Source organism: Stenella coeruleoalba, assembly GCF_951394435.1.
Source record: "Stenella coeruleoalba genome assembly, chromosome: 4".
In the NCBI taxonomy this organism is placed as follows: domain Eukaryota; kingdom Metazoa; phylum Chordata; class Mammalia; order Artiodactyla; family Delphinidae; genus Stenella; species Stenella coeruleoalba.
The window spans coordinates 119,138,981-119,166,418 of NC_137149.1; the positions used below are offsets into that span (position 1 = coordinate 119,138,981).

A 27,438-nucleotide genomic window follows, 5' to 3' on the forward strand; every position below is an offset into this window, starting at 1 on the left:
CTGAGAATTCCACCTAGGCATGGAGAGCATGTTTGATCTGCTCCAGTATACAGTGTTTCATCAGACTCCTTTATTCAGTTGTACACTTTTCATTTCCAAGTCAACTGGTGATCATTTGTAGTTTATAGTTTCTCCATATGTATATAAAGATACCTCCATACACATGCCTGCATATGCAGACACTCTACCTGACTTGATAGGATTATTTTGGTAACTTAAGTGAAATGTATTGATAGTAAAACCTACAAGTTTTCAAATACTGTTAGGTAGTATCCAGTATATTATTTTGAGGCTCTGAAAGATTAAATATGATTCCATATTATTTAATTTTTCATGTTCTTGCCAGAAAACTTTAGTCTTTAATATCCTATCAGGTCCACCATAGTGATTTCTTTCTGGATCGTACCTGGGTCAGAATTAGAGTTCTTGGCCCTATCCCTGACTTGTTGTGGAAAGTTGCATAAATTAATGTGTCTCACATATAAATCAGTTAACTAATGGTAGATTAATTGCGGTAGATGCAAATAATGATAGATATAATGTAGGATTTTTAAAATGTGATGTAAGTTTTACTATAGAAATAATACCAGAAAGGACTACCATTTGTGATAAAAGCAATGACATTCTTATTTCCTTTTACAAAGACCTATTGATGCAGCACATCTCTTTATTTGCATATATAGTGCTTTATTCCTATAATGTTGTAAAAGGTAAAATAATTACAGTAGATTTTTTAAAAGTAAATCTGGTATTAGATTAATAAAAGTTTCTGTTGTGGTTTTGGTAGTACCTATGTATATATGTGTTTATGTATACATTTATGAGCTTTATAGAAATTTATTTAGGTCTGGGGGAAACGATTCAATGGTTAGTATTTCTCAAACATTAATATATAAACATTGATCCCAGAAGCACATAGGTGACTAGCTATTTGTTTATGGTTATTTTATGATATCTTCATGTAAGGTTGGGGAAATCTGTTTTGAGAGAAAAAAATATAATGTTGGATGAAATTCTCTTATCTTAAGTTTCTTCTCCTTGCTAGTATTGAAAGTGAAAATTGAAACTTATGGGTTACTCCTATTTTTAACTACCTTTTTATGTGTGGGTGATTTCATATCATTCACTTGGGAACAATTTGAGCTTAAAGAGCTTTTCAGTAATCCACAGAAATCTCTACATTATCACTTTAGATTTTGAAATGTCATTGTTACTACTAGTTTGAACATGTAGGGGCAGTATAGTACTGTTTTTGTAAATCTCATCTGAATTTGTGGGTTTTTTAAATCTGTAAGTGTTCTTTGAGGAAATACAACTTATGTGTTACTTTTTAAGGGATGATTGGTGCTGTTTTATTAAGTTGGAACTATTCTTTCAATTCAGGTTCATATATATATATATATATATATATAGTACAAAAGCTTTTATATTATAGAAGCTCATGGCCCTGATTTATATTTGAAGTCAAGGAATACGTTAAGCTAGTTAACAGGGAAAATGCATTCTTACAGTTAGACAATAAAAACGAGGACAAGTGGATTCATGGAAATGCTAAAATCAGTGCAATTTTGCTTTTATTCATTCTGTACCAACCTTTCAAAATGAATGTTTAATCATGAGAATTTTAAAAATTTAGTCTTAATTTTTCAACCTGACAAGAGATTCCTAAACAGTCTTATTTTAAGATTCTTTAATTGGTAAATAATTCTTCTAGTATCAAAATGATTAAGGGTTTTTACAAAATTTATGATTGCCTTTTTTTTCCACTTAAAGTGATGTACACTTAATAAAAAAACAACTGATCAGTTATCTCTTCTGTCCATTCCATCTATTTATTCAATCTATTCAACAACTTCTATGAACCAAGGACTACTTTAGACATTTGGAGTACAGTAGTGAATGAAACAGACCCACATCTTTGCCCTTGTGGAGTTTATGTCAGGATGGCAGACTGCTTAAGAACATAGAGATAGAGTCAGTTAGACCTGAGGTTAAGTTTTTAGCTCCATCACTTACTAAGCCACCTCTGTAGGATGGCAATAATAGTACTACCTACTTCACAGGATAGTTTTATGGGTAAAATGAAATAACATAGAGAAAGTATGGTTATATAATAAGAACTTAGTAACTGTTATGAAGTCCACATAAGACTTATTTAGATGTGTTGGTAAAAATATAATTAATTCTCCTCATATAATAGTACTTATTTCTTTCACTTACGGTTAGTATTTTGAATATTTTTTCATTTTTACTTTCTTCAGATTGTGAGAGAAAATGCATAACACCAATTTTGATAGTCATTTTTCTTAAAGTTTCCTGATTGACTGTTAATCTCTAAATGGAAAGATACTGCACATAAAAAATTAATGTGATTTGGATCTTCTTGCATTATATAGAGTCATTCAGTGTGACTCTCATGTATATAAAAATTAACCCCAATATGTCTTCCTGAATTAAGAAAGTAACATGTGCCACTTAGTATTTTGTTTGGAGTTTCTCTGTTCAGAATAAATGTGTTGGCTTCAAATACCATTAAATTTTTAGAAATTAAATTGCTATATAAGAATTAAAAACATAGTTTGTTGATTCACATATTATGTTAGCAGCTAAAATGTCTAGGAAATAGTTTTCATTATGATTCTTAAATTTTGACGCCATTTCTTTCCCTAAATTAAGCCCCAAAATGAGTTAATTAAGAAATGGAACGTACCTTGTTAACATCTTTGAAAACTAGCTTGTCCAAATGGCACCTGGTATATTATTACCATATAGGAGTTGAGACTTAAAACATTTAAAGAATTGATTCACAAGTCTTAACAAAAGTACTCAGAAATTTAGATCCTTCTTGGGTACCCTGTACTACTCTTGGTTCTTTTTATTTTTTAATTATGTGGAAGACCCATGTTTAACACACACGTGCGTGCACAGGCACAAGCACACATCCCCCACATACAAACAAATAAAATTCTCATCACCACCCCCAACCCCCGTTTAACAGCTTATCTGCTGTGTTCATGGGACAACCGCTTCATTGAGGGGAAGTCGTTGTTCTGCTGTTTTCGTATTAGCTTTGTTATCATGCAGGATTTTCAGCTGCTCACACTCATTACCATACAGCTGGTATGTAGAGAAGGAAGCAAGCAGAAGTTGTACTGTCTACAAGAATAAGAAGCTCTCTTGCAGATGGGGTGCTGGCAGATGGGGCATGTGTTTGAACAGGTTTTACTAATGACAGAGTGCATTAAAAATCATTCTGAGAAAGTCTAAGGTCAGTGCCATGAATTCAGAGCTTGAGAGGTTGTTCAGCTTTTTGTAGACCTTTTTAGAATATTAATTAACTCTAATGCAAATAAGTAATAAATGGCCCAACCACAATCTCTTCCAAAATTTTTTTTATCAGTTTTCCTTTTTTATTTTAGTATATTTTGTTTTTCTTTAATATAATTTAAAAAGCACTGTTAGCTAGTGTTTCTCATCATCTTGCACTATATTTTGTAGTCTTCAAATATATTTACTTAACATTCCAGAGTATGTTTATATACAAAAGTGTTTTGTATACATGCTTTGAAATGTATACATGTATACATTCTTTGAGCAGTGTAATAACATTCCTCAGTTTTGATATATGAGAGTATTTATCAGAAGATGAAAACCAAAGAGGATTTGGAAATCCATATGTGTAGTATTGACTTCGTTGAAGATTAAAATGAGGTATGTTCTATCTGCATGCAAAATTAGAAGTGGGGCTTCCCAGGTGGCTCAGTGGTTGAGAGTCCGCCTGCTGATGCAGGGGACACGGGTTTGTACCCCGGTCTGGGACGATCCCACATGCCGTGGAGCGGCTAGGCCCGTGAGCCATGGCTGCTGAGCCTGCGCGTCCGGAGCCTGTGCTCCGCAATGGGAGAGGCCACAACAGTGAGAGGCTCGCATACCGCAAAAAAAAAAAAAAAAAAAAAAAAAGTGAATGGTATGCCCCAAATGTATCTATTGTTAAAATTATTACTTGCATATGTTCCATATTCACAAAACCAAAATGAATAAAGTAGTAGTTGAAATATCTATCAATATATTTTTTAAGATATTTCAGTGGGATCTTAGTTCTTTTGACCCTTTTCATTAAATGTAGTGTTTCTTGATATATCCTATCTCAATGGGAGATGGTGATAAAAAGCAGGTGAAGCAAAATAAAGCTAGGCAATTATATGTAAAAATGCAGTTTTCAATTTAATTTTAATGGAAATGGAACTCAGCCTGTTATTCTGTTCATAGGGATTAAGATATATATTGCCAAAGGTTTTTCTTAGTTATAATGCTTTTGGTAACTCTCAAAAACTTACATGCTGTAGATTTCCTGTCAGTAAAATTGAAGCACAAAAATGCTATCTGTTAGGTTAATACCTATGAATCAATAGAATACTTTGTAAGTGAGATCTGTAGGCAATGGTGTACGTTAAGTGTTGTTAAAACTGCATACTGCCTTTATCAGTAAAAGTTTATATTCTGTTGGGCATTTTTAAAGGTACAGGAAGTCCCAAACCAGGGTGGCTTTTAACAACAAAGATAGTTGCATTTTCATTGCATATCAAACTGTATATTTTCTTCCAATTTAATTTATACTTGACTTGTGTAACTGATAAATATGTAGAAAATTTTATTACTTTTCCCTGAGGGGGAAAACATATAAAATATTATAAGTAATAATATGTATAGTGCAATAGTAAATAAATAATAAATACGTGAAATGTATTGTTTACCTATTAATATTTTTCAGTTATTATTTCTGTACTTCTGTCATTGTAGATTAGAGTGTATCTCACATTCTTAATTATCTCATATAAATATTATTTATTGATACCCTGATATGTGCAAGAACTGTGTGAGGAGCTGAGATACAACAGGAATCAAAATAGATGTGGTCACTGCTTTTATGGAACTTACAGTCTAATGGTGAAGAGAGACAAATAATTAGTGTGCACACATTGTGACAGCGTGTTGGGTTCAAGCACTGTGATTCACAGCTTTAAAATGAGGAGGAGGTGGCCTATACACGGTTAATTCCCATGTTTTTATCTTCAATCTAGACCTTTTTTTGAGCTCCAGAGCCAGTTGGAGCATGATATGAGTTGAGACCTGGATGTCTCAAAGACACCTCAAACCAAATAAGACTAAAAATGGAACTTGTGATCCTCCCTACTCTAGAAAACAAACACCGACCTTGTTTAGTGTCCTCTGTCATCTTCCATCCAGTTGTATAAGTAAGAAACTTTGGTGTTCTTGTTAATAACTAACTCCTTCTCCTTTATTTCCCATGACCAATCTGTCACCAAATCCTATGAGTTTTATGTCCTAAATATCTCCTAACTCTTCACTTCTGTCCGTCTGTAATGCACCTAGCTAGTCCAGGCCAACATTATCTCTTGCATGGTCTAATGGAATAGCTTCCTCCTCAGTCTCTCCACATCAACTCTCACTTACTTCCCCATTCTGCTCTTTTTTATTTTCTTCTTTTTAATTTTTACTGGAGTATAGTTGCTTTACAATGCTGTTAGTTTCTACTGTACGCAAAGTGAATCAGCTATACATATACATATATCCCCTCTTTTTTGGATTTCCTTCCCATTTAGGTCACCACAGAGCATTGAGTAGAGTTCCCTGAGCTATACTGCAGGTTCTCATTAGTTAGCTATTTTATACATAAGTGTATATATGTCAATCCAATTTCCCAATTCATCCCACCCCCCTTCCCCCTTGATAGCCATACGTCAGCCATACGTCTGTTCTCCGCATCTGTCTCTATTTGTACTCCTCATTCTGTTCTTAACATTACATTCAGAATGATATTGCAAGAGGTATATCTGGGTCATGCCCTTCCCTTGACTGACTTTACTTTTCATTATTCTTATGGTAAAGACCAAAATCCTTTATGAGGTCTTGCATAAGCTGTCCCTTCTCTACTTCTCTAGCCTCATCTTGCACCTGCCATAATACCTTTATTCTGTGCACTGCAGCCCAATGGGTGCCCCTCCCCCGCCACAGCACAGCTTAGTCGTTCCTTTAGAGAAGAGAAGCATTCTCTGAACCCCCAAACTAGGTCAAAACCTTAACGTTATGCATTTTTCTAACGCTGTGTAGCGTATACTAGTTTCAGCTTTGCTCTGTTTTAATTGTTTATGCTTTCTCCCCTACTACACTGTGAACTCCAGTCATGAAGCTGAGACCATACTTAATTTAGCTTGTGTATAATAGGCAACCAAGTAAATGTTGAGTGAATGAGTGTCTGTGGGAGATTAAAATAACCATATAAATCTAAATTTGTTGTAATTGTGTATCCTACTTAGAATAAAGGTAATTAGAGATAGTTGAAACAAATTGTAGGATAGACTCATAGAGATATGCATGTATCAACAATGGTGTTTACTGCTAGAAAGTGATAACCACACATGGATCAAATTGACATTTCTTAAAGATGGATTGGCTCTTAGAAAAAGGTCATATGTGATGAAATTAAGAAACATGGCCAAAGTGATAATCACATATTGAAGAGTATGTTCTGTATGTACTCAGATGGAAAAATGCTGTGTGTGTGTGTGTGTATGTATATGCACACACACATACACATTACTTAGTTAATAAGTATTTTTAGGCTGTCTGCTAAATTAAGCTAAATTAAAAATCAAGTAGAAGTCATAATTCCCTGTTAAGTGTATTTGGGTTAGAGTAACCAATAAAGATCACTTGAAGCAGTTCCTTCAGTAAGTGTTAAAATGTATACAATAACTTTTGCCTATCTGCTATAGCGTTCAGATCATTTTGGTAATGGTGAGAGACCCAGTAGCCTCTTTGAAAGGACCTTCCAGTGAAGACACTTTCGTTGTATTCTGTTCTCAGCTCTTTTTCATTATTTCACGTTTTGGGGAAATAAAGCATGGAATATAAAGAAATAAGGGTAGGAGATAGAAGTTCTTAGAGTATTTGGGAAAAGAAGGCAAAACCCATGTGTTGTTGTGAGCACCTTCCATCAGACTTTCTTCCACTCTGCCTACTGATGGCTGCTTAGCCTCAGTACCTGTCCAAGATGCCATCATCTTGGAGCAGTTCTTCACCAAGTAAGCATTGGCAGTAGTGCGTTAACTCTTTGTCAAGTTGCTCTTAGTAAATTCCCACAAATAAAGTGTATCAGAGTACATAATTAGCTGCCTAGTTTGTCTTTTCTTTCTCTGTGTCTACTGTGAGTCTAACATAAATTTCATCCGTACATCACACATTTGCATACTGAAATAGCCCAGGAAGCATCCCAAAGATTTCTTAACTACCAATACTTCTTGCTATATATGTAGAAAACCCTATTTCATTTTCTATAAACTGGAGACCAAGATCTCCCTGTGGTTAAATTGCTGTTACCAACTCTATAGTTGTGTGACCTTGGGAAAGTTACTTAAACTCACTGTGCCTGTTCCTTATTTGTAAAATGGGTTAATAGTAGTACCTACTTCTTAGGGTTGTTAACAGTTTCAGTGAGTTAATATAAGTAAAGCACCTAGAAGAGTGCCTGGCATATAGTAAGTTCTCTTCCCTGTATATTTCATTTTCTTAAGAGATCATTTTTTTTAAGAGTTGATTATTCAAAGCTGAATAGTTTATAGTATCTTTGATAGTGAGCACTGAAGGAGCACTCAAGTCAGAATGACATCTAGTGTTTATTTTTCCTTTATTCTTTTGGTTTAAAATATTGCCATGTGTGACAACATTTATTTCTTCCTCTTTCTAGGTCTGTGTATTGTCGTATAAACTGAGCAATTTTATTTATCAGTTATATTGCTTTGTCATTTTTTTATTGATTTGTCTGTCCTTCCCTCTGAATTGGGGAGTTCTTCCAGAATAGAGACTACATCTTGCTCAATTTTGCATTCTTTTTTGCTTGGAGTCTGGCTTTCAGTAACCTTGGCTAAATATTTCTAGAATGTGGTAGGTCTAGATCTATAAAAATAAAATGTTTGAGTCACTGTTTAGTTTTTTTCCACCTCTTGTTTCATTGTTCAGAAAATAGAGAACCATTATATGACTCAGGATTCATTTGGATGAGACTGATAATATTGAAATGAAATGTGGGGTTAGAAGCTCACCATAAATTTTTCTCACAGTAATTTCCTTTTCCTTTGCTACGTATATATAAACACACAGAGTGAACTTCACAAAGTTAAGGTCTTTGAAATAAATGAATTGGTGGGGAGTAAATTACACCTTGGCCTAACAAAATCTGTTTATTATAATTGTTCAGTAAAAGCTAGTTGAGTAAAAATATCTTAGAAGATACCATCTAATTTTAGTCTTGGTTTTTTACATTATGATCATGATGATTAATATCACCTCATTCAACATCTCTGGAAAAAATTCTAAGTTCTTAATTTGCTGTTTTGTCTCCTGATAGAATAACTCTAAAGGAAAGGCTTAAAATGGAGAGGGGTGTGTGTGTTTCTGTGTGTGTGTGTCTGTCTTTATCCTAAGAGCTAAGAAAATATTACAATTTTAAGAATATCCTAAACTTCAACATCTTTTTGCTAGCTTTAACTTTATATTCTTTGGTAGATTTAAGCTGTTCCTCATAGAATTTTTTTTTTCATGTTGTAAAAGTTTGAACATGCATTGACTCAATAAAAATAAAATTTAGATTTAGTTTTTTGAAGTGGTCTCATACCACCATGTAACAGTTTCCAGCAGACCAGCTGTGTGCATAAAGCAGTTCTTAATTAAGTTGTATGCAAATTTGTTTAATAGTCAGCATGCCATCACTACATACCATGCTTTCATGCAACTGGTGGGGAAAGCCTGATATCCATCCTACAGAAAGAACTGTTTAGAGTCATGTATCAAGTGTGACAGACTTTCAAAGTTAATTTGTAAACATTTGGAGGCCTCAAGTATTTATAGGTAAATATTTTTTAAGTTATGTGCTAAATTTTAAAGAACTTTTTAATAAAGAAAATGAACTTATAAATAAAATATTTCTATTACAATAGTCTTGCCAAGATATCAAAGTACTCCTAGTCATTTGCAATCTTACAATTCATTGCAAATAAAAGACTACTGTAGATCAGATACTTTTTCAAATTAATAGTTATTTTGAAAATGTCTCCATGACAGACAAAATTATGTCAAACCCTACTCATGACTATTTCCAGCAATATTTCTTTGTACTCAGATTTTATTTACTGAATCTTCACAGTCTTTTGGAATCTCCTGAAAAGGTAGGAGATCATGTAAGTGTTATGCTAGTCATATAATTCTTGATAGTTTCAAAGTAAAGAATGCAGTTTGTTAAATTATAGGTACAGTAATTGCTTTAAAATGTAAATTGATGTTTCTCAAATGAATATTTAGAATCCTCCTTTTTATATGTAGTGGGGGCATGATTACTAGGTTCTTCCCTACTCACTTGACAGCTACATCAAACACTTGAATACTTAAAGAGCAGGCAAGCGACTCTAAAATAAGTAAAGGATTGATTAAAGATCACTATGATGTACACTTTCTAGAGGAAGAACCCAGTGTGATTTATGTTTCTTACTGACCTAGCACCAATGTGGAATAGGTACTTAATAAATGTTTTTAAGTAAGGGAAATAAGTTCAGGTTCACAGACCTTGATTCTTGACTGGAGTTTGAAGAGAATGGTTTAAGCTATCCCTTCTCATTTTGAATTCTTCTGGAAATTTTTTAAGATATTTGGAAAGAGATGTTATGTTTTAAAAAGTGCAGTAAGTTTGAATCTGGACTTTATGTGTCTGCTAGTCAAATATTTATAATTGAACATAATTATCAAAATCAGTAAGCCAACTAATAGAAGACCACAGAGTTGAGAATAACTTAGTATTTTAGGTTAACCAGGTCCTGGATGACAACATGCTAGTGAAAGTATACGTAAGAGTGTAACGGAGGCTGTACTAAACTTTAGTTGAAGGCTTTTTCCAACCTTAAGATTCAGTGATTATGTTCTGAATTCCTTTATGATTACAGAGAAGCAGTTTTAAAAGTGTACCATGGGTAAAATCATTTCACCTCCAATAACTAAGGGTGACCATGTCTTTCACCATTGTAGACATTTGCTAAAGTAAGGCTGGCAGATGCATTAACAATCTACAGAGATCTGAGCGCAGTATCTCTCTCTTTCTCAAAAAGAGTAAATTATCAAATTTAAAGATAAAATCAGGGCATAGAAAGTGGAAGAGCAAGGAAATAGAGATGATATGGTAGATACCCTTTCATTCTTATAGAATGGAGTTACTAGATATAAAGGCTTTAGAATGGTGCTTGGTTCATGGTACAGAATAATTAAGTATTACCTACTATTCCAATTCTCTTCCTTTTCCAAGTTTAAGAATCTTGGAATAGGTGCTAAGTTTGAGAATTAGTATGAGGTGACAAGTGATAAGGGAAATGGAAGAGTAATTGAACATGAAAGAGTTGAAAAGATTTTTATGCATTTTCTCTATATGTCTAATTTCAGCAAGTGAGAATTAATTACTTTGTGAGTGGTCTTCAATTTTATATACATTTTTTAAATATAAAAAATAATATTAAAACATATACACAGAAATTGTGTATTCTCGAAATCCTCGGAATCCTCTAATGGCTTCACATTGCACTAGAATTCCTTAAATCCTAACTCTTGACCGTGGCCAAGATCCTACATGATCTGGCCCTTGGTTACCTCTCCATCTTCATCTTGTACCAGTCACTTTACCTAGCCAGATTGGCCTTATTCTTGCTGAGTCTAGACTCTACTCCATTTTGACTTAAAAGTTGTTTCCTGGGTAATACCTTTCAAAATTAGCTACAGTTCTCTACTACCCTCTGTTAACTACTTACTTCTTTCATAGTACCTACCCTGTTTTATTTCTCTCTTAGAGCTTAGCATTATATGAAATTATCTTTTTCATTTATTAGTTTATTTATTGTGTGTTTTACCCCACTCCAGAATACAAACTGTATGAGACTAGGGAGCTCATCTGCATTGTTTGCTACCTTATACCCAGTGCCTGGAACAGTTGTTAGCACATAATAAGGAATACTGGTTTATTGACAAGTTAAAAGAAAAAGAAGGAAAATCTCTTATTAAGCAATTTAGATGACCACTGTGCACATTTTTATATATTTATGTAGGCTTTTCCCCATCCATACACATGTGTGCGTGCACACACACACACACACACACTTAAATATACGTGTATATATTTTCGAAAGGACCTTACTTTTTATCATGTGTTTGAATCTCACAACTCCTGCTTTACAGTAACCTTTCTCCTAGTTTTGTATATGGTGAACAGTTTCTGTGCCTTCAGAATGCTCTATACTGAAATCTATTCCTTAGCAGGAGGCTTTGAGTCTGGAGGCTGGAGGGGCAAGGCATGGGAAGAAAGGGCTGGGAGTGGAACAAGACAAAGTATTTCATTTTCCAAGCAAGCTGTGTTTTTGAATAGTAGAAGTCCTTTTGGCCACATGTTGGTGAGAATGAGTCAGGTATCCACCTTGGCCCTGAGTTACATTTTTTATTGTCTTTTCATAAAGTTTTTTGGTGAATATGACATTTGAATGTTTATTTAAGAACTCTCTTATATCTGTACCATCCCCGCCTATATTCAAGAGTACAACCTGCCTTTATATATGATTTCTGTATGAGTACCTTTGGAAACAGAAGGACCCCTTCATAGTCAGTGTTTGTAACTAAAATAAAAGGTCTACAGTCTTCACACCCACACAGTAAAGTTCTTCTTGTACAGAAAGACACATATTAGCCCTAAAATGGAAGAATGAGTCATGGCAGGAAGTACTTTTGAAGAAACCATTACTAGTAAGTTAAAGGCTATTTTAACTGTAGTATTAAGTGTTTGAATTAGGAGATAATAATATTAAAAAGGTTATTCCCTAATGAGCCTTATAAAACTAGTGACTGCTAGAAGTCTTATATTGTCAATCCTTCAAGTTAATGATTGTGGCATTTCCACATATATCTTAGGTCCACAGATGACAATTTCCTTCTATCTCCTCAACATCTACCAAACTTACGTCTTTTAAATTTAGAAGCAAGATCGTATGTTTTATGAAATCTCAGACTAGTTAAATGATTTCTCCATTTTCTGACTTCTTACACTACCCAATTTGGCACTTGATATCCAGTCAAATATTGTTCTCTATTAGTCTCTTGTCTTGCCAGTTGGATTTTAAGTATCTTAGGGGTGGAGGGTTATTGCAATGTTTTTATTTGACTTCAGTATCATTTTGCAGATAGTGGGTGATTTTTTCTTAATTGATTGATTTCATTTAAGCTAACTCTTTCTCTCAGTTTCTGTTACCTTTTCCCCAATTACCATGTCTTTGCCTCAGATTCCCAAGTGTAGCAGAAGCATAGTTACATAGACCTAGATATTCATTCCATGAACTGAATAAATAAAGATTTAGTTGTGGTTTGCATATTTCATTGATATTTGCAATTAATATGCATATATCGCAATATATATTTGCAAAATATAACACTTTTTTCCTTCTTTAGTAATGTCTGATTTTTTTAGCTGGACTTGAGCCCTCACAGAGCTAATGCAAATCAGTTAAAAGTAGTGAACCTGGGACCTGAGCCTACGCCTCTAAAATAACTGTATGACCCTGAGCAAGAAAATTCTCTACCTTACCTTTCTCACCTGTAAATAATAGTTATTATTTTATAGGGGCACCTCTGTGTTTTCACAATGACTCTGTGGCCTAGGTTGGTAAGGTAAATGGTATTACCACCACATTTAAGAGAAAACTGGAACTCATCATGGTCAAATAACTCCTACCGAGGTTAACACTCTAGTAATGGCGTAACTGTTGTTTAAACTCAGATTTCTCCGATTCCAAAACTTAGGTTCATTCCACAAATGAAGGAGAATTAGATTAGGTGATTTCCAAGATCCCTTCTAGTTCTACACTCAATGGCTTCCTGCTATTAGTGGTTTTTTTGTTGATTCAGTGGATATAACTTTTTTACTTCTTAGCCTTTATCTCTTTTCTCAAAGCTTTTTAGTCATGACTAGTAGCTGGTATAAGAAATTAATTTCAGAATTTTAAGCAGTGCTTAAAATGAAAGGTTATTTTAATATTAAAATACAAGGTTGATATACCACATCTATAGGAAATTTTTCTCAAGCCAGGTAAATATATTTGAACATTACGAACAGCAGCAGTAAATATCCAGTTGGATAAAGAAAGAAGAGCAAATGTGGTTCTAAGCAATACATGGAAGGAAAATTGATTTCATTCTTTCTCCATGTTAATTAAATTCATTCCTGGGTCATATTTGCTGTTTTATTTTTCTTGAACTTAACCTTTCAAAAAATAGTTTCCCATGGTATTTTTCTTACTTTACTGAAGGGATTACTACAAAAAATTTATAATAAAAATTTGAGAGGAAACTCCTAGGTATGAATTCAAGATGCTTACTGGTAGTTTATTTTGGATTCTAAGCATGAGATTTAAAGATTAATTGCCTTCTAGATAATTCAGGATAAACTCCAGAGTGACTTACCAACTTTGTCAAATTATTGCAGATGTTGCTTGTCTACAAAGAAGTATTGTAAGTAATGTTTTGGTATGTGTAGTAAGTCTCTGACAGCTCTATAACAATATAAATTTTAGAAGAGCAAACAGACAGAGCTCCCATCTTCATTATTTTCTTGTGTGCCTGTGATAAATAGAACTCTTAACTTGCATTATTGTGTGAAATTCTGTATGTGTCTATATTTATTTATTGGTAGATACATATATTTGTGCGTGTTTATCAGATCAGTAATTTGGCCCAAATTAAGGGATGAAAAAAACCTTTATCTTGAATCAATATTGTAATTTGTGTCAAATCTTCAGGGGCTGCATTTTTATAAAGAAAGTTATAAATATTTTAAACATGAGGAATAAGAAAAAAAATTTTAAGTACCACTCCTACAATCATAGATATCTTAAAATTTTTTTAAACCAGTCTAAGCTGTGATAGTTTGATTTGCATTTTGATTTACTGAGGTTAGGATTTTGTATATTATTAGAAGCATCCCCCTCACTTCCCAACAAGTGTATTTTAAACAAAGTTGTTATATATTACAATATTTAGTGTTTGGGATATTTTCTAATGCAGTAGTATTTTAATATTTGTTTCCTTGGATGGTAATTTCAAACTAAATCTGGCTTACCTTGTTTCGTTTTACATATTCTCAAAAAATTTTTTGAACTAATTTCAGTGTGAGTTCTAAGAATCAGATGTGTATATGTATCACCCTATTCTCTGTCTTAAATTGAGCATAAATTCAATGGAGGAAGAAAAAGTTTTTTAAATTATGTACTATCCTGTGCCTGACACATAGTTGGTGTAAATAAATGCTTAATGAATGAATAAATGTGAAAATAGCTTATTGATCAATACTGCCACCTACTTGTATTAGGGAAAATGTAGGTGCTGGGCATACATCCTATTTTAATAGATAATACCTGTGATAGAACAGGTTTATTAACTTGCCAATTTCAGTTGTGAACCTTTTAATAAGAACTAGCACCCCAGAAACCTGATGATTGTGGGTTAGTGAGATTTCAAGTTTGTTTCAACCTCAACATGCTTGCCATTCCTTTCTTTGATGTTGAAATCCCAAACTGTCTCTAATCTAAATTCTGTGCTCAGGGCAAGACGGCTAACTGTGCTAGGTGGTTTTCTTAGTGTAACATCAGAGTAAAGAATGTTGTCATAATAGTAATGAAGAAAATCACTGATGTACAAATATAAACACATTATCCTACTATTATAAAATGGAAATAAAATTTTAAATGTTGGCAAAGTAATGCAAAGAACCAATAGTATTTATAGTATCATCAACTAATTATAATACAACAGTTGGACTTTTAGCACTAAGTATAATTTAGTACTAGTTATATATTTATGCTTTAGAAAAATGATGCCATGGTTGCTACTACTTGCTTGTATGGTCAGTGATTCAAAACTATTAATTATTTGTTACATATCATTTTTCTGCTATGTCTTAGAAAGCTGTGAACCTTTGAGTGGTAGGGGAGAGGGATGTATAAAAATTACAATGAGGTATGATAAGTGCAATGGAAGAATATATTTAAAATGGAAATAATGAACTCTGAGAGTCAAGGTGAGGAAAAGTACTCTATTAACGACTCCTTCCTCTGTCGACACCATGTATAAGATGCATACTTCTCTGAAGACACATGATACATGAAGACTGTTTTACTGTTTGTATTTTTCTCACTATTTACATGTAGATTGTTTTTTGTATCTGCCCATAACCACAGCTTGCTCTTCTGAAAACGTAGTCATCCCCACCAATTGCTTAGAAAGAGCCGTTTCTCTTATACTAGCTCACAAGTTAATCGTTCTACTGCTACTGTTTCCCAGAGGCTTACACTCTGGGGCAGTACATCTTCATATCTTTGTGCTGTTTTTCAGTTTTCAAGCTACTGCCCTCGTGCATTGCTCATACACCTAGCTCAATGGAGTTGTGATGAAATGAGCACTGAGTCTGAATTAGCAGATAGGCTATGATCTAAGGACTTCATTGTTAGTCACTCCCTTACTAATAGATTTTCAGCAAGGTTTATAGCACGTCCGTCAGCACAAGAAATAATTCTTTATAGAATGGGAAATTCATTGCTTAGCTGATATTACATGAAGATTTAGTTTATTGTAGTGAAAATGATATTGAATACACTGAGATATTAATTCTAAAAATGTGGATGAGAAACACAAGTATTTTCTTAGCTATAATGATTAACTAGCTTTTTCAGTGAACTTAGTAGCTAACATTCTAGCATAAAGCATAAAATACTTTTTTTGGTAAACTTATTTAACAGATTATGGACTGACCTCAGTTTTACAATGTTTCTGTCTACCACAGGGATAAGATAGATAAAGATTCACACACAAAGCCTTTTTCAGTCATATTAGTAAAAACCTTAAATCTCTGAATAAAGTTTTAAATGTTTGTATTTTAGCCAAGACTCCCAGAAACAGGAATTTGAGAATGATTTCATTTGCTTTGTTCATATATAGATTATGATGAAAATAATATAATAGATCACAATTTTCATTCCTAGTACTTTAGAGAATATTGAAAATCATTCATTTTTATTCTGTTAATTTGGAATCTACTTAGAGACTTGGTTGACTAGCTTTGCTTAAATTCTTTCTTCGCAATTCAAATTAACATTATAAACAAGATATTAGGGAGAATTGTTTAAATATTTGGAAAAATTAAGTCTTTGTGAGTATTTATAAGCATACACATTCTCACTTAAAGGATAAACAAACTAATGAAAATCATTTCCAAGTGGGAACCATGGTAGATGGGTGGGTGGGGGTGTTGGAGAGTCTTCTCAGTGTTTACTTTTTGCATATCATTTTGATTTTTGAGCCAGATAAATATTTCACCTGTTTAAAAATAAGATATGAATACACATACCTACATATAAACATACATTTGTGGGAATCAGGTTTTCCTGTAACTTCATAGCCATACATAGGAGCCATATGACCAGAAGAGCATTCCGTTGAATGTACAAAGTTAAGATATTTTCTTCTTCAATTATCCTAGATTTTGAGACGGCATTCCTGGTTTATTAAAGTTGGTCGGTGTCCTCAACTGAGTAGACTTAATTTGAAAAGGTTAGTTCAACTAGAGGTAGGACATGATTTCAATTGAAGTCAAGGTATATACCAGTATGTGACTGGTAGGTAGTCTCTTTGTCCTCCGACAAGCTTTAGAGGGAATTTCAGGTGTTCATTTTACAATTAGTTTCTTCAGACAGCCCAGAATGGCGGGAGGGGGTATCCTTTTTTTTTTTTTTTTTTTTTTTTTTAAAATCCTGCATGCTCTGAAGCTCTAATAAAAGGGTTTATGGGTCTGTTCCTAACATTTGGGATTTTTTTTCCTAAGAGTAAGAGATTTCTTTTTAAAAGGAACTTTCCTTTGAAGTAAGCTAATTGTTTATTTAGAAAACTAACTTTTGCTGGGTACATGTACATATTGTTTCTGAGGGTAAGAATTAGTTTAAGAGCCAGGAAGGGGATTTTTTTTTTTTTAAAGATAATATGTAGACTATAACTTCCAGGAGAAGACCCAAGATGTACATTTTCATAAAATTTTAGATTATCTTATTTATGTTTTAAAGTAAAAGACAGGAGGGAGACGCAAGAGGGAGGAGATATGGGGATATATGTATATGTATAGCTGATTCACTTTGTTATAAAGCAGAAACTAACACACCATTGTAAAGTAATTATACTCCAATAAAGATGTTTAAAAAAATATAAAGTAAAAGAGGTTATACTGACTTAATGTCTTAATTAAAAAGGTAAACATTTATTTTTAAAATTATACTACTTTATGCAGTATTTAGAATCATTTTTCTAACAAAAGCCATTTATTACCATAGCAGAGAGTATTAAAATGTAGTAAGTCAAAATAGTATTTCTTTTTTCCTGAAGAAACTTTTTAAGTACTTAAGTAACTATAGGCACACAGTTTGCTTGTAATAAAGAACATTAATGGGGAGGGTAGGAGTTAATTAACTAGGCCCTTAATAATGGGCCTTTCTAGTCCAAGGAATCTTATAATTGCCTCTGAAGCTGGTTTTGTAGCAAGTTGAGTGATGAAATATCTAGATTTGCGTAGTAGTCATTCTAAGAAAAAGGTTGCCTTCAGGCAAACTTTAGTACCTTTATTATTCTATAAAATAACTTTTTAATGATAAGCAGTACACATTGTGAAAGTAAGTTTAGAGGTAGAAATCCAGTGCCTCCTGTTTACTCAACAGTAAATGAACAAATAATTATAAGACTCTCCAATGAGCACAGTTTTTGCTCTCTTGGGAGAAACAGAACCTTTCAGCCAGACTTTATATACTTAGTTTGTTAATCATAAAAAGATATTCTCATGATTAGTAAGGATTGGCAGTGTGTGGTAATTTTCTTGAAGACTATGTTTTAAATGAATGGAATGGGAAAGCAAAGGGAATATTTACATTAAATCTTAATATAAGAAATATACAGATTGAAGTATAACTTATTACATAATTTCTGCAAATGTCGTATGCTCTAAACTGGTTTACCTTTTTGTAAATTGCCCCAAAGAATATCTAATTCCTCCCTTTGGAATTGCCCATTTTGGACTGTCCAAGCTACTTGAAAAACCTAATCCAGGACTGACTGTAATAGGGTAGCAGTTAGTGAAAATAGACTGCTTTGCTTCCGTTGGGAGGACCATATGAAAATATATTCCATTTTCAAAATGTTTCTGAAAGGACTTATTTGCGGAAACGATGCTTGCCATTTAAAACTCTTCAAAAATGCAGGTTTTACAAAATACAAAAATAACCTCCTGAAAGTTTGAAAGGGGAGAGAGGGGGCTGTGGTATGGGGGCGGTCTCCTTCGTTGCCCACCTCCTCCCTCTGTTCAGCGCGCTGTGTGCTTACGGGTTCCCTGGAGCGGATCACCATGTAATTGATGTGCAGTCTGCATTGCTGAATCCTGGACTGCACCATTCTGTGTTCAAGGGAAGATGTAATCTGATCCCTCTGCTGCTGAGGGAGGAATCTGTTCAGTCCAGGCTTTGACAGGGCATAGTCTCCTCCAATAATCTTCTCGGTTCTCTCTCATTATTCCCTTGAGTTCTCCTCAGTCAAGCTGCATGTATGTATGTGTGTCCCAAGAAGCGGTTTGATACTGAGCTGCATTTGCCTCTACTGTGGAGTTTTGTTGCCGGTTCTGCTCCCTAATCTTCCTTTTCTGACGTGCCTGAGCATGTCCACATTAGAATCTGTGACATACCTACCTGAAAAAGGTTTATATTGTCAGAGACTGCCAAGCAGCCGGACACACGGGGGCACAGAATCACTGAAGGGGAAAAATCCAGAAAATATGGGTTTCTACGGCACACTAAAAATGATTTTTTACAAAGTAAGTAAGCTGTTTTCTTCCTGTGTTGTATGATTGTGTGTGTGTGCCTGCCTGGGAAGGAAAATCTGTATCATCAGAGATGGCTGCAGTATCCTCTAATTTTGGTGGGTGGCTGGATGTCTGATATTCTGTTTTATATCATGAATGTAAGCAAATAATGGAAAGACAACATAAACTGGAAAAAGCTTTACATTTAAAATAAAATGTACATTTTAATGTGAGAATTTTCCTCTAAAAATATATTCAGACTTTAGAAATGTGGCTCCGTTAAATGCTGACCTGGAAATACTCTATCCTTAGTTAGCTTTTAGTGAACCTTTTGCCTGTAATTTTTCTATACCTTATATATAGGTTTTTCTTTTTTCTTTAGTTACCTCTCTTAAAGTCTAGAATTGCTAGAATATTGGGGATTTATATTTAAAGAGGTTATATTTACTTTCGGTACCCTTTCAAAATTGCAGGATTGATTTTTGGTTCTAAAGTCGGTATTTTCAGTAAACAATATAATATTTAAAAGACATATAGTCATACAGAAAGTGCTTTATTTTATAAAATATTCTAAATTTAAAAATCCTTTCACAGCAGTTCCCTTGATATGAATTTCAGGCATTTTTATTCATTGAAGGGATTTCTAAGATGGAAATAAAGTTTGCTTTAGTGGCAAATGGCATTTGCACCAATGTATTTACAAGATATCCAGGGAAGTTCTGAAAGCCAGTATTACAAACTTAATTACAGTGAATATCAAAGTTTATCATAACAACTTTGAAAATGAGGGTTTGTGGAAGTTATAAAAAAATAGATTTTTAAGGTAATCTGTACTGACTGACCTTCCTGATGGATACATTTGTGTGTATGTGTACATGTGTGTCTATAATTTATATATATGCAAGCATGTGGCTACCTATGTATTAAAGTATTTATTTTTGCCTTTTATTAAAATTATTTGGAGAAAGAAAATAATGGGTTTTGAGAGGAATCACTTTAAAACAATGTTATAAGCACAGAAACTTCTGAAGGGTTGAAATAAGACCAATTCCGTTTCTGTCGGTATTTCATGAACTAAGGTATAAATTGTGGATGAGCTTGTCGTATGCTCACCTCTTGCCTCTAACGTTGTAAGATTATCCCTGTGTTTTAGAATACTTTCTTCATGATGATAAAAACAGTCTTTATTACCCAGAGTGTGGTTCAAAAAGCTTTTAGTCTTGTTGCTTCTCTCTGGTATTTACAGTGTGGCATGCTGTGTTATGACGTTCCCATGTGAGGAATAGGTAAGAAAATAAGGCTGCTGCAAAGCAAGGGTTTTCACCTTATTACAAAAATGAGGGTAACTTTCTATCACTCTGGGATTCCCCCGCTTCCATCATTTTCAATGATACAGTAATTAATTAGCAGACACAAATCTTAGAGGGGTTGCTGAAATAGAGAAAGTTGAATCTTCTCAGATCTTATTTTATAGTTTTATAACATATCTATAGTAAGATGACCTCAGTTAACCAATAGTAAAATATAAAAATATATATATTTCAATATTGATGACGACAAAATATAATTCTGAATATATTTACAATATTACATACCTATATAGCATAATAAAATACTTTAAAACTACAGATGTCGGGTATACCTTACAAAGATGCATAACTCATTCTTTTTAAATCTTTCTGTTTTTCTTGTTGGTTTTCAAGTTAGAATATTTTGTCCTGAGTGAGTATCTGTCAGTAGAGCTATGTATTCTGTGTAAAATATCAATTGATGGCTTTTTTCCTACCGTTATTATACCATCTCCAGATTTCCCTCTTATTATGGACTTACTTATTTGTACTGTCTTCATTGCCCATATTCATTGCTTTATGCCTTATCATAATTACTTTTCAAGAGCATTTTATTTACATTATTCTCCTTACCCTTTTATAATAATGTGTTTTAAATTCAGTGACTATTACTTCCATTCTGATTTTGAAATTTTGAATTTGTTGTTTATCTTTCTTAAAATACGTTTTTAAAGGAAAATGTAAATCACTAAGAACAGTATATTAAATATGGTTCTTTTCTGTGTGGGTTAACATGACATGTTCCTCTGTGTTGGTTCTTAAACTAGAAAATGTGAAAGATATAGTACTCTCAAGGAATATATACGATGGATATCAATTTTTAAATCACCATACACTGTTCTTCTGGACAAATATTAGGGGGGAAAATTCACCTTTCCAGTCTTGTAAAGAGTAAAACAAAGTAGAACTAATAGAAGAAAGTATGAAACATTTATTTTCTATATTAATTAACTATGCCTAATTAACATTGAGGGCATTTGAAAACTGAAGAATTTTTTCAGTATTACTGATGCTAACATTAAGATTTGATAGTTGGACAGGTGATTTTTTTTCAACATATCTCATTTGTTTTACCTTATAGATGAAAAGAAAGTTGGACCATGGTTCTGAGGTCCGCTCTTTTTCTTTGGGAAAGAAACCATGCAAAGTCTCAGAATATACAAGGTAATATTAAGTATAATAATTCATTCTCTCATGATTCTCATGTTTCTTTAAAGAGTTGATGATTCTGTCACTAATGCTGTTGACTGTTTTAACACATTTTGAGATCACTGAAAGTTGAGAAACATACATTTTAAATAAGGAGAAGAATGACTGCCACTGTGGCTTTATATTACTAATACATTGAAGTAAGACACAAGCAGAAGTTCTCTTATCTACAAAATTTTTAAATCATAATTTTTAAGGAATTCTAAAAAGTAAATCGTAAAATATGGATATGAGCAAATGTATCTTGTTACTATAGCAACAGCTGTTCTAGGGTGGATAGTTATATATGCATAACTGAAGATACATTTGTTAGCAGTGAAATAGACCACACAATTACTAACTGAATCTTATTTCATGAGATTACTATGTTAGAAACTCCCTTTATTTGCTTCGTAAGTCTTATGTTTTTAACACATACATTTCCACACCAGTAGAATAGTTTCCATAACAACTAAATACAACTGTACTCTTGTTTCCTGCACCATTCCATCATTTTTGGATTTTGCATCAGTATAAAACTTTTCCCACTCTCACGCTAATTAGGCTAACTTAAGCACAATATCTATTACCCAGCTAATTAAAAATGGCTTTGGATGTCATTTGGAATGTGGTATTTTAAAATTTAAATGACAAAAGCATCTTAAGGGTTTTATGGGGGGTCTTTTTTGCATAATTGTCACTTCTTCAAATAACTGATTGAAAGTTATAGAAACCATAAGAACTTCATTATGGTGACATTTCTTTTTTTTCCCCTCAATATTTTGATTTAGATTTATTTTTACTCTTTAAGATACAATAAAATTAACATTGCTCAGACATAAGTTTATGTGATTGAACATTGTTACAGATTGCATCTCTTTTTTCCAGGGAACCAGTTTATACTTTTACTTCATTCATTTGTGGGAAATATTTCTTTCAGATGCTCTTTGGTGAAACTTAGAAATCATAATAATTAGAGTAGTTTTATATACAAAAATGATACAAAAGAGAAAAATAAAGCTATTTCTTGGTTACTCAGGAAATGCTTTTTGTGTGATGATCCCATGTTAATTGTTCCCTTCCTCCCTCTTATGTAGGCTTTGCCTTTTGAAAATTTCACTGTGTTTTGGCACTTCCGCCAGAGGGTGTGGAGTGATAGACAAGTGAAACTATTCACTTCATTTTTGTTTTTTTTCTTCTAATCTTGATAAACTGTTTCTTGGATGAGAAAGTTGAGTTTAATGTTTAAAATGTGCTGTTTTTTTTAATGTATAGATTTCAGTTAACCATATAATTTTGGTCTTCAATTAATATGGCTAATGCCAGGGCAAAAGTGTTAAATGGTTCAGTTGTTTTTAAGGCAGTTTATAAATGACTGCTGAATTTTTACCACAGAACACATTTTAGTAAAATTTTTCTTCAGTTGCCGACTTTTTTATTGAGAAAGTACCTGCAAAGGTGAAAGTTTTATTTTTAGCCTTTTAACACACAGTCTTACTAAAGCAAACCAGACAGCATATTGATTGCCGTGTCTTTTTGGAGACTTGATCAGTGTATTTTTGATGTTCTTTAATTTTGTTGAAAGATTTTCTAATAATAAGATGAAACTATGATTTTTCATCATTTTTGTTAGAAAATTTAAGTTATAATCACATCCTATTTCATTTCAGAGAAGAAAATAGAGCTTACCTTTGAAATTTGATAAAAGAAAAATAGATTTAGTTGTTGAATGTTAGAGACCATCTTAGATGTATAATGCTAAAAGATTTAAAGGTGGTAGATATGAAGATTTTTCTGTATTATCTGGTGACTGAGATGCATTTTTAAGCAAATAATGAGATATGCTGGATAAAAAAGAATTGGAGTTGTTTCATTAGTAATTTTTCAGAGCTTGATAGTTAACTGTTAGGATATAATTTATACGTTCTTTGGATTTAAAACACTTTACTGTCATAGCTCAATGAAATGAAGATTATTTTACAAACACGGTTTTGTTACCTGAATCTTTCTGCTCCTTTTTTTCCACGTGTCTCTAAGATAGAGATGTTCAGTACTTACCTCGAGTTTAACTAATTTAATTAGGCATTGAAATTAGAAAGCAAAGTTTAATATACTAATAACATAGTTCTAACTACTTTTTCTGCTATTAGGCATTTTTAGGAGAGTTGAACAATTTTAGAGATAGATCATCTCTTATTTTACTAGTGGCAGAATTAATTGAATTTCAGGTTTGTGGTGTTTTTTTTTTTTTAACTGTCTCAAAATTTAAATTATTGGCTAAAAGTATTTAGCCAAAATGATCTCATTTTACAGTATTTAATTTTGCATATAATAAAATAAGTTCTACCTACCTACCTGTTTGAGTAAACACATTTCTAATCAAGGCTTATTCCTGTTAAATATTATTTAGACTAAGCTTAATCATAGCAATAGAAATTAGAGAGGAATAGACAAATATTATAAATAACTTAGAAGGCATCTGGGGCAAACTTAAGGAATAATGTGACTAGTGAAATGTCTAAAACATTGAACAGACTACTGCTACATATGATTTTTTTTAAAGCATTAATAATCTCACACCCCTTTTTGTGAAAGAAATTTAAACTTTTGTTTAATTATGATGCTGAAGACCAGACATAGGCAAGTGGAACCTGAATCTTCTAAGCAAATATTTTAACATTATTTGTATGTTACCAACAACTTACAGTTTTGCCATAGAGATTCTGTCATTTGGTTGCAATTAGCTGTGCCGGGATAAAAACAGGTGGTTATGTAGGAGGGAGGAAGCTTACTCTACAATAGCAGAAAAGGTTTTGTGCATCCTTGCTCTCTGGGAACAAGCAAATAAAAATAATAGTTTGATTGATGTTTGAAATATGCCGTGTCATCCCATTCTTATTAAACTAGAGCCCATTATTCTTAATAAATATCTGTCTTTGTCTCCACTCTTGTATTTTCTTGTAGTACCGCTGGCCTCGTACCATGTTCAGCAACACCGACAACTTTTGGAGACCTGAGAGCAGCCAATGGCCAAGGGCAACAACGACGCCGAATTACATCTGTCCAACCACCTACAGGCCTCCAGGAGTGGCTGAAAATGTTTCAGGTGACATGTCTAAACACAGTACTTGAAATGCTTCACTTATTTGCTGCAAAAAATAAGGGATTATTCAGCCATGAAAAGGAACATGCTACACCATGGATGAACCTTGAAAACCTTATGCTAAGTAAAAGAAGCCAGACACAAAAGGCCACATAATGTATGATTATATGAAATATCCAGAACAGGAAAATCCATAGAGACAGAAAGGAGATTAGTGATTGAGGTGATGTTAGGAGGGCAGGTTGGGACTAACTGCCGATAGGTATGGGGCTTCTTTTGGGGGTGATGGAAGTTTTCTGGAATTGGATAGTGGTGATGGTTGCACAGCAAGATGGGTGTGCTGGGAACTATTGAAGTGTACACTTAAATGGTGAATTTTATGTTTGTGAAGTATATCTCAATTAAAAATGTTATTAAAAATAAGGGAACTCACTTTAATTTTTAGGTATATTAATCAAGAGAGTCCAGTGCTTGTTTTGTGTAAGTGTGCATTTGCATTGTTTATTGCTTTTTAGATAATAAGACCTTTCTTTTTCTCCTTTATGTTTGGGTTTCTGGTATTACTGAATGTACTTGTTTTCTAAACTGCACTGTTTGGAAGTTAAGCATTCTAAGAACTCTGCCTATTAGTCACTAGTGGTAACTTATCCATCACTGTTACCCTTGTAGCCTCCAAGAGTTGATGCAGCTTCTTTCCATCAGTGCCATGCTTGTGTGTGGCTTACTGTGCTCAAAATTCTGATTACTATATTTTACTAGCATTTAAAGTTTTGGGAATTTTACCGGGAAGTTCAGCTACAACCAAACCTTGAATCTTATGAATTTTATAGCTCATGATAGTGATATTAATTGATTTATCTTTTCTTCTAGTGAGATAACACATAGAAGTCAAGTATTTAGCAAAGTAGTTGGCATCAATTAAACACTTGGTTAATTATTCCTTGTAAATAGTGAATAATATAAAGTATGTAAAGTGAAGGTATCTCTGATACTAGCCACTGTACTAATGTAAAATGAATATATTTCCTTACCTCTGGCTACTTTATTGATGGTATTTTATGAATGCATAGGGGAATAATGGTTGAAATAGAAGATATTGCATAGATTTTATATGATATTTCATATTTTATGGTGTCCATTTATATAAATCCCAATATTTTAAATACCTGGGCAATAACTAAGTAAATGTCCCAGTTTTTTTCTTCTGGAGCTGGAAAACTCACTTGAAGCAATGTTTATTTAAAATGGATTTTTAAAATTGTTTTCTACCCTTCAGGTGATTTCAGAGAAATTAGGATAACTTCTTTTTTCGGTTGATAACTGAAAGGTTAGAGCAGCACGTCTCGACAGGGGGCAAATTTTCCCTTGGTTGAAACATTTTTAGTTCTTACAACTGCCTGGGTCGGGGGTAGGACACTGCTGGCATCTGATGGGTGGAGCCAGTGTAAGGAACAGCCTCCCCCAACACAAAGTTATCCAGCCCAAAATATCAATTGCTGAGGTTGAGAATCTATGGCTTCGAGGCATAAAAGTTATACTTCACTGTTACAATAATGTTATGAACCACTACAGTTACAAAGATTTTGTGTTTTATTTTCACAGTCATTTGTTAATTAAACTTACCTTTTCTTAAGGATCATTCCCTCCCCTCATCTGAGTTCTTTTATCTTAGGTTCATGATTTTTAAATTTTATTTTAATTTTTTCCTACACATGCCCTCAGAATTGTAAATTATTTGTCACATCCTTTCTTTTTTTTTTTTTTTTTTTTTGCTGTACGCGGGCCTCTCACTGTTGTGGCCTTTCCTGTTGCGGAGCACAGGCTCCAGACGCGCAGGCTCAGCGGCCGTGGCTAACGGGCCCAGCCGCTCCGCGGCATGTGGGATCTTCCCGGACCGGGGCACGAACCCGTGTCCCCTGCATCGGCAGGCGGACTCTCAACCACTGCACCACCAGGGAAGCCCCTGTCACATCCTTTTAAAAAGAGATGTATCCCACCAATTAGAGGTGAAAATAGCACTCAGACACTTACAAAGCCTAAAAAAAATGCTTTAAAGACTTGCATCATCTCTGATTAAGCCAAGGAGACAGGAATATGGGTGTGGATTGTCATGCTTACACGCACATGTAGTGTGAGCAGCACAGCACTTGAGAGTATGCAGAGGCTGATTTCATATCATTTTTATAGGAAAGTACCAACATGATGGAAAATTACACTATTAGTAATAGTTTTATCATCATTGTAGACAGCCTCCAAAATGTTTATTTTATATGCAAAGCTTTATTTCTTATCAGAAGGTAGTCTAGACTGAGATTTATTTTGTACGTGGTATGGACCTATTTTTTTTCAATGTTTCAGAGGCCCAGAATATTCTTTGCTAGCCATTTAGGGTTTTTTTTTTTACCAGTTTTAAGAGAACTATCTCAAATACTGATATATAAAATATAGTTTTAAGAGAACTATCTCAAATACTGATATATAGTAGGGGGCATTTGTGCTCTATTTTGCAGTGAGGGTGTTTTAGGGAGTCCTTTGTACAATGTTGGCTTGTTTATTAGCTCACTCATGCTTTTCTTAATGAAACGTCCTCGTGTTACCACATACTGTATGTCATCAAATCAGAGATACCATAGATTATTAGATGCATCCCAAATTTAGAAATGTTCATTGTAATTTTAAAAACTTGTTTTTTTAGAATTAATGATATTCAATAAACTATATTAGGCTAGCTTTTGTCCTATAAAAAGGCCCATTTGATCACTTTTCATAGGAGAAGTAGAAAACTTGTTCTCAGTTAATAGGAATAACATAGAATTATC

General features: G+C 33.4%; 1 protein-coding gene across 13 annotated transcripts in view; it reads left to right on the forward strand.

Annotated features, from left to right (window-relative positions):
* The window catches only part of FBXW7 (F-box and WD repeat domain containing 7), a gene marked incomplete at its 5' end in the record, with an annotated part of 206,820 nt that overhangs the window by 155,510 nt on the left and 23,872 nt on the right, over window positions 1-27,438 (forward strand). For 12 of the 13 annotated variants that reach the window (XM_079920973.1, XM_079920974.1, XM_079920967.1 and 9 more), the window contains 2 exons: window positions 21,410-21,492; window positions 24,481-24,622. In XM_079920973.1, coding sequence (XP_079777099.1) covers window positions 21,410-21,492; window positions 24,481-24,622 — 225 coding nt within the window. Of the gene's footprint in view, window positions 1-18,730; window positions 18,992-21,409; window positions 21,493-24,480; window positions 24,623-27,438 lie in introns of those variants that run through there. The other variant, XM_079920969.1, reaches the window with a different exon arrangement.